General features: G+C 34.4%; 1 protein-coding gene across 2 annotated transcripts in view; it reads right to left on the bottom strand.

The window, feature by feature from the left end:
- The window catches only part of LOC129922668 (uncharacterized), a 116,158-nt gene that overhangs the window by 17,965 nt on the left and 82,809 nt on the right, over positions 1-15,384 (bottom strand). For both annotated transcript variants that reach the window (XM_056009382.1, XM_056009383.1), the window contains exons 13-15: positions 13,941-13,966; positions 11,850-11,894; positions 1,806-1,919 (exon numbers count right to left, since the gene is read on the bottom strand). In XM_056009382.1, the coding sequence (XP_055865357.1) occupies positions 1,806-1,919; positions 11,850-11,894; positions 13,941-13,966 (185 nt within the window). The remainder of the gene's footprint in view (positions 1-1,805; positions 1,920-11,849; positions 11,895-13,940; positions 13,967-15,384) is intronic.

Here is a 15,384-nt window from a genome sequence, read left to right as displayed (position 1 = left end):
AACAGGGGGACCGTATTACAGGGTTGTAGCCCCTGTGACCTCATTGACCCACAGGTAAACAAGTTTACGATCGCTCGTGACCAGAGGGCCGTGAAAAGTAAAAAGGGGGGGGGGTAGAAAAGGGCACATAAGTATGCAGGCCGACAAGCCGAAAATAGTGGGGTAGACATGCGAGCCTGATTCTCGGGCCTAAGGATGCATGGCAACAGCACAGTATGTGCATAACAAAAACAAGCATAATTATAATGTATATATATGTGCACATATACAGGTACATATGCACAGGCAAGGAAATAATCTAGACGCGAGTTGGTCCAGATGAATATGGATATGAATAAATAACAAATGCATAAATAGACATTAGGATTAACTAAATTGTAAGGTGGATGTCCACCGTTGGGAATACAGTCAACATTGACGAGTTATTAAGGAACACATGTTCATAGAGATTTACAAATATAATATTTGGAAGCAAACAAGTATTAACATGGTAATGATACATGAACGTAAATGTTACAGGCGAAGACACATTAAATAATAATGATAAAGTTTTTCCAACTCACCCGCTTTGCCTTACACAAGTTCCCAAATGAATCGTTGACTTGAGAGTCTTCTGACTTCTCAGTGGTTCTGATCTAGAGTGGCATTAACCTGAAACTTTCGTCTCCGGCTTTTATAGGTTCCCGAGCGGTAAGTTAAGGGTAGTGACGATCCAATGGCTAGCGAGTCTTTTGAGTTTAGAATTGTTAAATTGAAGCATTCTTTTCATTTGGGGCTCACTCACCTGACTTCTTTAACCCGCGACCCGGGGGGGGGGGGACGAAGGAGGATGAAAGCGGAACCATGCAACAACAATTATCAGTCTGGACCATCGCTCGATGGTACAGCGGACGGGAACGATTTGAATAGCCCTGGGCGTTAGAAGCGTCGACTCAAAGGGATGTACGTGGACACCAAAATTTAATGTCCCTGGACTTTACGGTTGCGTGCTTTTATTTCGGCGTTTGGGGTGTAGCTTTCAATTTTAATGTTCCTGAACTTAACGGCTGCGTACGTTTGTTTCGACGTCTGGGTGTAACTTGGGATGTGTGTTTATGGCCTATAATTTGGGGGTTGGATCTAACCTTGGTGTAATAGGATGTTTGTGTTCTACACTGGTCGGTTTAGTGTTAAAAGGGGCAATACAAAGCTAACTAGTGGTTAAGAGGGGGGGGGGGGTAGTTCCGCATTGGTCAGTTCTGTATGGAGAGGACGTATTTCGTCACAAGGAGACATATACTAATCGGCCGAACATGAATTGACATTATTTGTTGTGATAAAATTATGATATATGTCAGACATAGTCAGCCTTAGGCTTTAATTTAAACTAGATTTAGACTAACCGTTTCAAAGCTAAAACTCAGAAATCATAAAATTGCCCTGGCTACTTATCCTAATAATTGCAAAATATACACTAATTGAACACAGATCTGGATATACCCCCGTCAACTCTATAAACTTAAAAATGATACATGCAAAGTCTGTAAAAAAGTATGCACAATGAAACAAAGCCATTCAATGAGACACATGTGATTAATGGTACCATATCTCTATATGAATACACCTGTGTATTATGCATTAGGCAACGAAGATGCATCCTGACATGGTGTACCGTAAGGATTACCTCGATTTACAACAGAAATGTTTGACTTCTATGATTCATACAATTCTAACTTCTACAACATATTAAACACAATCTCAAACCAAGCTCTCCAACCACTAGCCAGAGCCACTCCTGTTAAAATCTACTGAAAGAAATTACTAACCTTTAGGTTTATACATATTTTTGGGAACATCTGTGGCAGAAGTAATCGTTGGTACAATATCGTTATAGTTTTTATATGTTTCTGATTCAATCTTTTTCCATTTCTTTGAAGCCACTAAATACAAACAGTTTAATATTAAAACATTTAACAATTAATAATTTTAATTTTATAAATTAGAAAAAAATATGAATGAAATCTAATGTATAATTTTTTATGTAACCTGACACAAATGAAGAATGTTCAAAAGTTTAAACTAAAAAAAGGCATTTTGTTAATTAACTAATGAAACAATATTTTATAGAAATTAACTAATAAAACATAAAGAAATAACAACAAATACAAAATAGAGAATATGATTCATAGCAAACCAATATTCACATTTAATTAGAGTAATTAGTGTCAGTAAAATCACTACATTTAGAACTGAAAATAAAAAGTAAAGTTCAATAATTTACAATTCTATAATTAAAACATAGAATAATCAAAGAGACACAAAGATAGAGACACATTTCTTATTCCATATGCTAAGACAAATTTGCACCTTCTTACTAGTGCCATTGATTAGACAATGGAATGCCAGAGGATCCAGAACGTTTTAGCGAGGGGGGGGGCGATTTTTTACAAACTCTAACCCTATGTATAAACGCATTAATATATAAATATTAATGCATATATACACATATATATTTATGTATATATATATATATATATATATATATATATAATATATATATATATATATATATATATATATATATATATATATATATATATATATATATACCATCTTCTTATCTTATATAATACAGACGTTACTTCAAAAAAAGAAGATGATTACGTCCTACGCGTCATGCATTAAAGTCATGCATATTAACCAATGACTTAAATTCTGCCAAGCCACTGGTTTTCCTGGCTAGCTCAGGCAACCCATTCCTTGCTCTAATAGCACTAGGGAAGAAGGAGTATTTGTACAAATTTGTCCTAGCAAGGTTAAATAACATTTTAGTTTTATGTTCTTATTTGATTTATAGAAATTTCTTTTAATAAATCCTAATGCTTTGTTTGAACTGAAAAATAAAAAGTAAAGTTCAATAATTTACAATTCTATAATTAAAACATAGAATAATCAAAGAGACACAAAGATAGAGACACATTTCTTATTCCATATGCTAAGACAAATTTGCACCTTCTTACTAGTGCCATTGATTAGACAATGGAATGCCAGAGGATCCAGAACTTTTTAGCGAGGGGGGGGGCGATTTTTTACAAACTCTAACCCTATGTATAAACGCATTAATATATAAATATTAATGCATATATACACATATATATTTATGTATATATATATATATATATATATATATATATATATATATATATATATATATATATATATATATAAATATATAATATTATAATATAATATAAATAAATAAATAAATAAATATATACCATCTTCTTATCTTATATAATACAGACGTTACTTCAAAAAAAGAAGATGATTACGTCCTACGCGTCATGCATTAAAGTCATGCATATTAACCAATGACTTAAATTCTGCCAAGTCACTGGTTTTCCTGGCTAGCTCAGGCAACCCATTCCTTGCTCTAATAGCACTAGGGAAGAAGGAGTATTTGTACAAATTTGTCCTAGCAAGGTTAAATAACATTTTAGTTTTATGTTCTTATTTGATTTATAGAAATTTCTTTTAATAAATCCTAATGCTTTGTTTGATTTTTTTGTAGTTTCATCAATATGTGGATTCCATGACAGTTTTTTTATTTATTATAACACCTAGGTATTTTGCGTTTTTAGTCTGTGTTACTGGTTTGCCATGAATAAGATAAGTGGAATTAATTTGTTTTAGTTTTTAGTTGGTTCAAATTCAGTAATATGTCTTTGTCTCCTGGGGCTAAGAATGATGATGCAAAGTATTTGTTTAGGATGTTTGCTTTGGTTTCATTATCATTATGTATTACGTTATGTTCATCTTTTAATGGCTCTATGCCTGTTGTTTCCATTTTCTTAGACTTAATGTATGAACATAGGTTTTTGTTGTTATCTTTAGATATTACATTGTTTATGTATTCACTCTGCAGCTGTCTGCTTACTTTTTGGGTTAAGTGTTTAATTTTTATATACTTTTTGTAAACTCTTTCTGCATTAGTTTCTTTAAATTTTCTATATAGGTTTTCCTCCTGGTGGGAAGCGTGGTCGAGAGGCCAAGTGCGCTTGAACTTGGCTTGGCTACTTAGTAGGGGGCTCGAGGTTCGACACCCGACTCGGGCAGAGTTGTGTTTACTGTGTTTACGTTGACACATGAAAATACAAAACAAGGTCCATTGATTTCATTGTAAAATAAAATTAACCTTCAAATTTGTATTTCAAAACATTTTTTTTACATAAATTAGTTCCTTACAGATTTCCTGACGAACATTCTTTCATTAGACAATACCGTAATGTTTCTTTCCATCCCTAGATCTAAAACTCTTATTTATCTCTAGGATGATAAAACTTCTCTTCGCACAGATAGTTTTATATTGTAACACATGAACATACTAATTATAGGCCATTCATTTCATATTTTGATCAAATTAACATTAAAATTTGGTTTTCTAAAGCATTCTTAATAGACTGCATTCGTTTACAAAAGCTGCAAAGCCGAGTTGAGATAGGCCTTGATTCATTTATGAATCGCGTACTAAAAATTATTTTGTTTAATTGTTTACTTTATAATCCCATTCATTTAACAAAGCTATCGCTCTTTTCGTTTTTAATAGATATGAAATTGGTTTTCTAAAGCATTTTTAAGAGACTACATTCGTTTACGAAAGCTGCGAAGCCGAGTTGAGATAGGCCTAAATCTATTTTCGTAGCGAAAGAGAAAAAAACTTGAAAGGATCATTAGCTAAGTTTAACATACATCTAAATCCAATCTACTAGATTAGTAAACACAAACTTAGACCCGCAGGCCGCGGGTAATGTCAGGCTAGTAATATACATCAAACGGTCTAAGTTGGTACCCAAGAAACATTCCTGCCAAGTTTTATCAAGCGGTTTTGATGTCTACATACATAAACCTCATATTCTACTTTATAATATATATATATATATATATATATATATATATACTAGACATATGTTACCCGCGACCCGCGGGTCTTTATTTGCGCATTACTGTCGATATAAACACTGAGAGTGTTTTGTAAACAATTAAACGAAATAATAATGTAATAAGTAAAGCGAATGTGTCAATGTAAAAATAGTATGAATGAAGCTATGAAATCAAAATAGCTAATAGGCTTAAATCCATTTTTTCAAATTAAAACATTTGCTTGTAGTGCACTGGCGGATCCAGGGGGGGGGGGCGGTAGGGGCAATCGCCCCCCCCCCGAAGGGGGGGGCGGACGAATTATAGTATATAATTCACACAATTTGTATGCGAATTTATTACTTATATTAATAATATATACTAATTATTTATATTTCAACCTATTTTTAGATTATTTCGCCCCCCCCCTTTCTAGTATTTTGGCCGATTTGGTAGGGTCGGGAGGGGGCGAATGCATCAATCCGCCCCCCCCCCAAACATAAACTTTCGAATGGGGGGGGGGGGGCGGTTCCATTTATTTGTAGAAATCACAGTTTGCTAACAGAATCAATTAAATATCTATATGATTAAAACTTGTTATTGGTATTTTAACCGGTCTTTATATAATTTCGTTCACCTGTTGGCCGATTGGAAGGGGAAGAGAAAATACCTCCACCGCCCTTCCCATCTTTGAGGGGGGGGGCGGTTCTACTTTTATAGAGAAATCATAGTATGTGAACAAAATTAGTCGAATATCTATATAATATAAACAGGTGGAAGTGCGATACATGCAATCCCCTTCCCCCCATCGGGCAAATCAATACTTTTTCTTTTTGTATTATAGTAAGAAATTACAAAATTAAAAAAATCTGTCACTAATATAATTTATATATGCTATAAAGTAAATTCTTATATCGAGTCGCCCAACCCCTATTCTTTAATGCAAAATGCAATCAATAGCAGAAATTATAAAAAGGAGCGAGAATTAATAGTTTTCATTTTACCGCCCTTGCCCTTTCCAGACAGAGTTTGTGTAATTTGACATAAATTTATCATAACTATTTTAAGAAAGACTTTGCTTTGGAAAAGTTATAATTCAAACGAAATGTTTCAATATAACAGTCACGGTTGAGATGAGTTCAAAAGCCAGATAATCTTTTCCTAGTCGACTTTTTCCAACCTTTACTCTATCTCATATTTTTCTAGTTAAATAAATTTACGACTATAACTCACAATGTATGCTAGAATTTTATTGAATATTATTAATCGAATATTTTTTTTTTCGGCGGCGATCCTCAAAACATTAATCTAAATATGTGGGGTATCTAATCTTTTCAAAGAACAAATCGGTTTTATTTGCAATGTATTAAGGGACTATAAATTCATATTAGAATATTTTTCTCATTATTCAAAAGGCACTTTATAATAGAATGAATAATGAGCTGTAGGGCACGAGAATGAGTTATTGCAGTGAAGAATGCCAGAAAACGCTTTTAGCGTCGAGGCTTCGCCCCGAACCTCACTGATGAATAATAAGCTGTAGATGTCAGGAGAATGCGTTTCTGCAGTGAGAAATGCAAGAAAACGCTTTTGGGGTCGGGGCTTCGCCCCGAACACCACTACTAAGTAATGAGCTGTAGATGTCAGGAGTAGGCGTTTTAGCCGTGAAAAATGCAAGAAAACGCTTTTGGCGTCGGGCTTCGCCCCGAACCCCACTGATAAATAATGAGCTGTAGATGTCAGAAGAATGCGTTTCTGCAGTGAAAAATGCAAGAAAACGCTTTTGGCGTCGGCCCCGAACCCAACTAATAAATAATAAGCTGTAGATGTCAGAAAAATGCGTTTCTGCAGAGAAAAATGCAAGAAAACGCTTTTGGGCTTCGGGGCGAACAATGAGGAAGCTTACGGCGCTCTCCCAGACCCCCAAGCTTGCAAGAGAAAGACTGTTTTTTTTCGCCGAAGATTGAGAAACAGTCTTATTTTATTCTCATATATCGAATATATATATATATATATATATATATATATATATATATATATATATATATATATATATATATATATATATATATATATGCTTGCTGTAAGCACGTTTATGCATAGGGTTAAGGTTTACTGGGTTATATGAAGGAGTGCAACCACCATCAGATATTGTTGTCTTTACAGACTCCCAATCTACTCTGCAAGCACTTAACAGCAGCACCTCAAACAGCCCAAGAGAGTTGACAACACTCATTGTGATAATCCACCAGATAATCCACCAGATGATATCAAAATTAAATATCAATATTACACTACAGTGGATCCCTGGACACATTGGCATCATGGGAAATAAAAAGGCAGATAAGCTATCAAAGGCAGGTTCATCTATGGAACAACCAGATAGACCTGTTAACTTCCTCACCCTAAGGTCAATGTTAGTCAACAATCACAAAGAGGAGTGGCTCAACCAATGGCATCAGGAAACACAGGCAGAGCCATGTACAGAGAAATGACTACGCCTAACAAACTGGACAGTATTAACTTCCTCCCCCGCAAAGAACAATCTACAATCTTCCAACTAAGAACAGGACACAAACCACTATTAAATTACCACCTGAACAAAATAAACTCCACACAACTACCCCTTTGCAGACATTGCGCCCACCCCTTTGAAACCGTAAACCATATCCTCTTTGAATGCCCCTCCCAAATCCACCTTAGGCAGACCCTACTTCCACTACAGCCCAACATAACCAACACCCTTTACGGCAGTGCTGAACAGCTGAAGAAAACAGCACACTTTTTTTCCTTGGCACAGTCTGCAAAAGAGCTCACAGCTCAGCAGCAATAAAGCTGGCTAGAAGAAGAAGAAGAAGAAGGCGTTAGGGTTAGGGTTTGGAAAAAAATCGCCCCCCCCCACTCCAAAGTTCTGGATCCGCCAGTGGCTTGTAGGCCTACATATATTTGATTAAAATTTGAGATGAATAGACTTAAGTTCATGTGTTGAAGTATAAAGTAGATCTTGAGGTAGACATAGATCTAAATCTACACTAATCTAGAGTTAAAAATTGGCTTTTATAGAGTTCATTCTGTGTTGCGCATGCGTGACCTTTTTTCATGAATGAATATAGGCCTATCTCAACACGGCTACGCAACTTTAGCGAACAGCGAACGAATGTATTAAAAATGCTTTAGAAAAACAAATTTGAATGTTAAATTGATTAAAATATCAAATGAATGGACAATAATTAGTATGTTTATGTGTTAAAGCACAAAACTATCTTTGCGAAAAGAAGTTTTATCATCTTAGAGTTCAATAAGAGTTTTAGACCTAGACCTAGGAATAGACTCAGTAGAGAGATGTGTTAATGTGTAACCAATTGGTATTGTCTAATGAAAGAATGTTCGCCAGGAAATCTGTAGTCACAGATATCAGGAACTAATTTATGTAAAAAATGCTTTTGAAACACAAAATTGAAGGTTAATTTTATTATATAATGAAATCAATGGATTTTCTTTTGTATTTTCATGTGTCAAAGTAAAAAAAACTATCTGCGCAAAGTGTATTTCTTAAAATTAGATCTAGGTCTAAATCCTTTCGATCTTTTATCATGTCAACATTGTTAACCATGGCCTAGATCCATAAATACTATAGGTTTTTTTTTTGAGGGTCTTAAGTTTGTTTTAGGGCTACAATACATACACTACGGTCTAAGTTAGTACCCAAGGAACATTCCTGCCTAGTTTTATCAAGATTGGTCAAGCGGTTTTGATGTCTATAAGTAACATACATACATACATACATACACCTCACATTCTATTTTATAATATACTAGACATATGTTACCCGCGACCCGCGGGTCTTTATTTGCGCATTACTGTCGATATAGTCACTGAGAGTGTTTTGTAAACAATTAAACGAAATAATAATGTAATAAGTAAAGCGAATGTGTCAATGTAAAAATAGCTAATAGGCTTAAATCCATTTTTTTTAAAATTAAAACATTTGCTTTTGAATAATCTAGTGGATTGGATTTAGATGTATGTTAAACGTAGCTAATGATCCTTTCACGTTATTTCTCTTTCGCTACGAAAATAAAATTAGTTTTGCGAAAATGGTTTACCCGAAGTCGATACATTCTTATCTATTAAAAACGAAAAGAGCGATAGCTTTGTTAAATAAATGGGATTATAAAGTGAACAATTAAACGAAATAATTTTTAGTACGCGAGTCATGAATGAATATAGATCTAGGCCTATCTCAACTCGGCTTCGCAGCTTTCGTAAGAGAATGTAGCTTTAGAAAACCAAATTTGAATGTTTATTTGATCAAAATATGAAATGAATGGACTTTAATTAATATGTTTATGTGTTGGTGTATAAGACTATCTGTGCGAAGAGAAGTTTTATCATCTTAGTGTTGAATTAGAGTTTTAGATCTAGGGATGGGATTATAAAGTAACAATTAAACGAAATAATTCTTAGCACGCGATTCATGAATGAATATAGATCTAGGCCTTTATCAACTCGGCTTCGCAGCTTTCGTAAACGAATGTAGCTTTAGAAAACCAAATTTGAATGTTTATTTGATCAAAATATGAAATGAATGGACTTTAATTAATATGTTTATGTGTTAAAGTATAAAACTATCTGTTCGAAGAGAAGTTTTATCATCTTAGAGTTGAATTAGAGTTTTAGATCTAGGGATGGGATTATAAAGTAAACAATTAAACGAATTAATATTTAGTACGCGATTCATTACGGAATTGTCTAATGAAAGAATGTTCGTCAGGAAATCTGTAATCACAGATATAAGGAACTAATTAATGTAAAAAATGCTTTTGAAACACAAAATTGAAGGTTAATTTTATTATATAATGAAATCAATGGATCTTCTTTTGTATTTTCATGTGTCAAAGTAAAAAACTATCTGCGCAAAGTGTATTTCTTAAAATTAGATCTAGGTCTAAATCCTTTCTATCTTTTCTCATGTCAACATTGTAGACATGGCCTAGATCCATAAAATACTATAGCTGTAATAGAGTCGGACAACTTTATTTTTTTTTGAGGGTCTTAAGTTTGTTTTAGGGCTACAATACATACACTACGGTCTAAGTTGGTACCCAAGGAACATTCCTGCCTAGTTTTATCAAGATTGGTCAAGCGGTTTTGATGTCTATAAGTAACATACATACATACATACCCCTCACATTCTACTTTATAATATAGATATATATATATATATATCAAAGGTTGTCATGGCCAGGAGGTGTCAATGGGGATAAAATCCTATTGTCTAAAACTATAAAATACTCATAAAGACATCTCAGATAGCCTCTGACAACAAAACCAGGAGCTTCGGGCAGATGGATCTCGTCAGCCTATTAAGGCAATTTATCGCTGCCTTAGGCGTTGGGCTTCAGATATGCAATTCCCTCCGGCAGTTTCTGCAACTGAGTTGGTGCCAAATGTAACGCAATGCATTCCCTTGAATCACATCAGCAAGGTCAAGAGAGGGATCACGACGCATGGGCCACCCATAACCCGTTTATCTAAAGTCAAGGAATGCGCCTCTGGTGTTGCTGCAAAGAGGCTAAAACAACACAGGAGACAACAGTTACGGGTTATAAGTCCAACTTGGTTGGTGTATGAACGCCACGGTTGTCTCTGACGGTGGGAGAGGTCTTCGCGCATCACTGATCAGCTACCACCCGCCTCAACCTAGGGAGCCTCCAGACAGGTGCTGATCCGCCACAGCTGGTCTGCTCTAATGGGTGCTTAGAGCTTGGTTTAAAACAACAAGCAGGCTGTAAACTTGCACCAAGCCTCCGAGAGGGTGATTACACTTTCTTTTGGAAAGGAAAAAAACATGATGAGACGCGAATACATGGTGTGGGCTTCTCTGTCAAGAACAGTCTACTTCCCACGATAGTCCCCCAGTTGGAGGGTCGGAAAGGCTACTAAGCATAAGTATGATAATTACATCTGGAAAAGTCTTTCTTTCTAAAAAATGAATATGCCCCTACACTATGTTCACTTCAAAGGACAAAGACAAGTTCTACGAAGACCTCAAATGGAATACATATCGTCATTGAGATCATTTCTCAAAAAGAGCATATGATCCTTCTAGGTGACTTTAATGCAAGAGTAAGATCAGACCACACTACCTGTCCAGACTAGCCTTGGACTTTTTGGACTCGGCAGAATAAATTAGAACGGAAGAAGACTGCTTGAATTCTGCGCATACCATAAGCTCTGCGTTACTAACACATACTTCAGAACAAAACCACAGCATTGTTTCTCATAGAGGCATCCTAAGCCTTGGCACTGGCATCATCTGGATATGATACTGACACGGAAAAGGGACATTAAAAAAAACAACAGTTGACAAGTAGCTTTCAAAGTGCGGACTGTGATACTGATCACATTTTAGTGTCCTGCCGGACAAGGCTGCTACCAACTAAGATCCACACATCACAGGGAAAAGCTGGACGTTCATACATGATGTTATGTACCAAACATCATCACTGATCTTTGGAAATAAAACAAAGAAAAATGAAGACTGGTTTGAACCAAGTCTGCCAGAAATAGAAACTGCCTCTAGAAACAAGAGAGTAGTCATGCTAAACTAAAATAAGGAACCCACCCCAAGCAACTTATAAGAGCTCAGATGTACACGAAACAAAGCCTAACGGATAGCGAGACAGTGCGCTAACAAATACTGGCATGACCTATGTGAAAACATCTAATCTTGTGCAACTGTGGTAGTTAGTTGTTTGATCACAAAATGCGTGCTTTAGAAAGAGTAGAGTATGGTCTAGTAAGTGCCTTGTTTCGGGTTAATAAATAAAAAAATAAATTACAAATTAAAAAAAAAAATAGATGAAGATTTTGATGACGTAGTTTTAAAAGCTCATTATCACAGAAGAAAACCAGGAATGAAAATTAAAATTTTAGAATATTTCTCTCACCTGGCATTTTACCTTTAATGGAATAAATCTCCCCATTTGAGCAATCTAAAAATGTAAAAACAAAAATACAAAAAAAAAAAATCATTAATTCATAAATGTAATCAGTGATAGAAACAAACTTTGAAAAAAATTAGGACATTTTCCACACACGCTTCTTTTTTAACAGGACAATGGCAGCGACTCAAATATGAAGTTGCTGAATTATTTCTTTTAAATTATGTAGAACCAATTATATTTACTTTTTTTTCTTTAAATAATGTTATATATTAATTACACTGCATGAGCTTTACTGCACTAATACACATGCATGCAAGGCACTATTGTTTGTACATTTAGATGAGAGGACTTTTAAAGATTTCTGCAGCTTTATATCTAGTCCGGGCATTCAACAGCCTAACAGATAATTGCTTTACATGTATTGTAACAACTTTTATCTCTCAAACTACTATAAAGAATGAATGTGTTTGAAAATTAAAACATGCTTGGGTTTTACTGGTCATATAAACTGTAGGTAAATGAAAAGGAACTTTCCTTGGGTTAAATAAATTTGCTTAAAAAAGAACTGAGAGACAGCTTTGAATCTCTGCTGAATTCTTAAGCAAGAACAACCAGATGAGGAGCAATGTTTTAGAAGGAGACTATGTTTAATAATAAAACTGCATATGAAGCTTCATGTGTGACTCACTTTCATGCAGATCTACAAGTTGTTTGCAAGAAGTGGATCTCTAGGACTAAGGCACTACTAGGCCACACTGGGCTTTAAAGTAGTTTTAAGTTTATTAATCAGAATTAGATATAGAAAAATTTAAATGTAGATCTAGAAGTACATTTCTAAGTAAAAGTCTATCTACTAAACTAAATAAATAGCAATGTAGTTCTAGATATAGGTGGTAATCCGTAAACTTCGTTCTGCTTCTATAACAAAAAGATTTGTGACCTTTAAATGGTAAAATCATTGTGAAGAAAATCTATATAGACCTAGATCAAATAGATCTATCAATTTTTATATACTGAAGATCATCTCATTAAATGATGATCGTCTTCATCTAGACTTTCCCCATAGATTCTAGATCTATTTATAATCTAATATGGATCTAGATCTAGACATAGACTCCAGAGTAGGCCAGAAAGATTTAGATCTACTCTCGCTGTAGATCTCTCTCTCTCTTTCTCGATGTACTTATATTTTAATATATAAATCAAGATCTAGACTCTAAAGTAGGTCTAAAGGATCTAGTTCTAGATCCCTATCACTCTAGATCACTCTCCCTCTTAATAACTACTTATGATCTAATTTGGATCTAGATGTACATATAGCCTCTAGAGTAAAAGATCTACATCTACTATATACAAGTGCAGTTTTCTAATTTAGTAAAGTAGGCCTACTAGATCTATAAATCTAGACCTTAGATCTTATATATTCCCATTTACTTCAGACAACTCCTTGAGAACGGCAGGAAGGCAAGGAATGAATGCGGGCAAGGTTCAAGATTACTAAATTAGACCTAGGGCTAGGGCCATCGTAACAACAGGCAGTGCATAGCGTATAGCTGCGGGCATATATTCACAACTCTGATACTGCCCGTTCGAAGACTAGATCTACATTCTAAATCAAAAGTATTCAAATTAACGTCAAGATAAGATTTTAGCTCTAGATGTAATACTAGGTCTAGGGTCAATGGGAAAAAAAATGGAACTTTAACTTTGTAACTAGACCGATATCACGTGTGCGAGTTTTCAAAACTAATGGTCTTATAATTATTTCGCACTCTTCCGGAAAAAAAATCTGTTTTTTTTTTGTCAAAGAAATATCGGGGGGTGGGGGGAATCTTTTTTTTTTTTTTGGTTTGAAACATGGATCAGAAGAAATTTTTAGGCATTTTCCGAAAATTATCCGAAAAATCCAAACACTGTCTTAGCTAGAAGTCTATTTACTTTTGTTTTGTTAAAGCCCATGGGTTGGACCTTGTCAGGGGCTATTTGAGACGCATACCATTGGAAGCATTACATATTGAGCAACCTCGAGATACTTTTTTATAGTTTAATTTAAAAAATATGCTAAGTTACCGGTAAATGAAAAAAAAATCTTACCTAAAGTTTTTATTTTCAAAATTATGCTGAAAAGAAATTTGTAGTTAATATTATTACTGAAACTTTTAATGTTAAAGCATACTAGCCTACAACTGTCGACATACATTTTCACCTGCAATCATCAAAGAACTGTTGTATTTAAGACATATTTATTTTACAATCTAACGTTGCAATATGTCTATTTTGCATTTTAAAAAATTCAAACACGGCTATGAAACAAAGTCGGCTACAGGAACATATAGCAGGCATCATGACAAAAAGGAAAAATCCGCAAACTCTCTACTTTAGGGATCTAGCTGACAATACAATGAATATTGGCTGTTTGGTTGTGTGGTATGCTTTCCGACCTGTCCTCTTAAGCGTCTCCTCTGAGAACCCTACCAGACCTCTTTCCTGCAGAGGTTTAAGCTACGACGTAAGCCTAATAAACTTAAGTAATTATGGTCATGTTTCGATTGATAAAAAAAAAATTCGCGACAAAATAATCAAAAATGATTGAAGATCGTGATCTAGATGTTTAAATAGAGCTACTCCAAATGTTCATATAAAACTCTATAGGCTAACTAAGACTCTAGATAAAAAAAAAAATCTATATCTAGAGCTTTAACTATAAATAGATCTTGAAAAAATAAAATCTATATCTAGAATTTTAACAAAATATAGATCTAGAATTTCAGGTGTTTTTGTTTTTTTATAGCCAATCTCTCTTTCATGCGTCAATAAAGTAGCCAACTCCTAGATATCCCCTCCCCCCACTGGTCCACAAATGAGATTGGACCAAAAGCGCTCTGAGCATGCTATAAGCATGAAAGTAGCGCTATATAAAAGCTATAATGTATATATATATATATATATATATATATATATATATATATATATATATATATATATATATATATATATATATATATATATATATATATATATATATATAGTTTAATCAGTTATCTGCACAACCAGGGCCGCCGCGAGTGTTATGGCCGCTTGCGTGCGAAATAAAAAATGTCGTCCCCCCCTTTTTTTTTCCTCTACAAAAAAAATTCCTTAATGACTAAGCTGAACACTGTTCTCAAAGTGCCCTTTTATTTAAATACATTTTTAAATAGGTCATTCCATTTTTTCCCTTTCATTTTCGCACCGTAGTTGTATCCCTCAAGTACAACCATGAAACATGCACTAGGAACAATTTCGGATATATGTGCCTACAGACATCTGACATCTTGGTTCTTAATGTTAAACATATAAAAAAACAAATCTCTTTATTACTACTCGCTTAGCTCCTGTATTTGCGACGATTATAACTGATGAGCTGCGGCGGGTATATTACAATGAACAGTGTAAATGATCTTGATCTATATACAATTTCTCAATAACTTTCACTGCTCAACAGTGTTACATAGTCTGGACGTGAACATGTTCACTTGTTTGTTATTGTAAGTTAAAG

The sequence above is a fragment of the Biomphalaria glabrata genome, chromosome 14 (genome assembly GCF_947242115.1).
Source record: "Biomphalaria glabrata chromosome 14, xgBioGlab47.1, whole genome shotgun sequence".
NCBI lineage: Eukaryota > Metazoa > Mollusca > Gastropoda > Planorbidae > Biomphalaria > Biomphalaria glabrata.
Note: the sequence above shows the minus strand (reverse complement) of the source record. Positions and strands in the feature narration are given on the sequence as shown.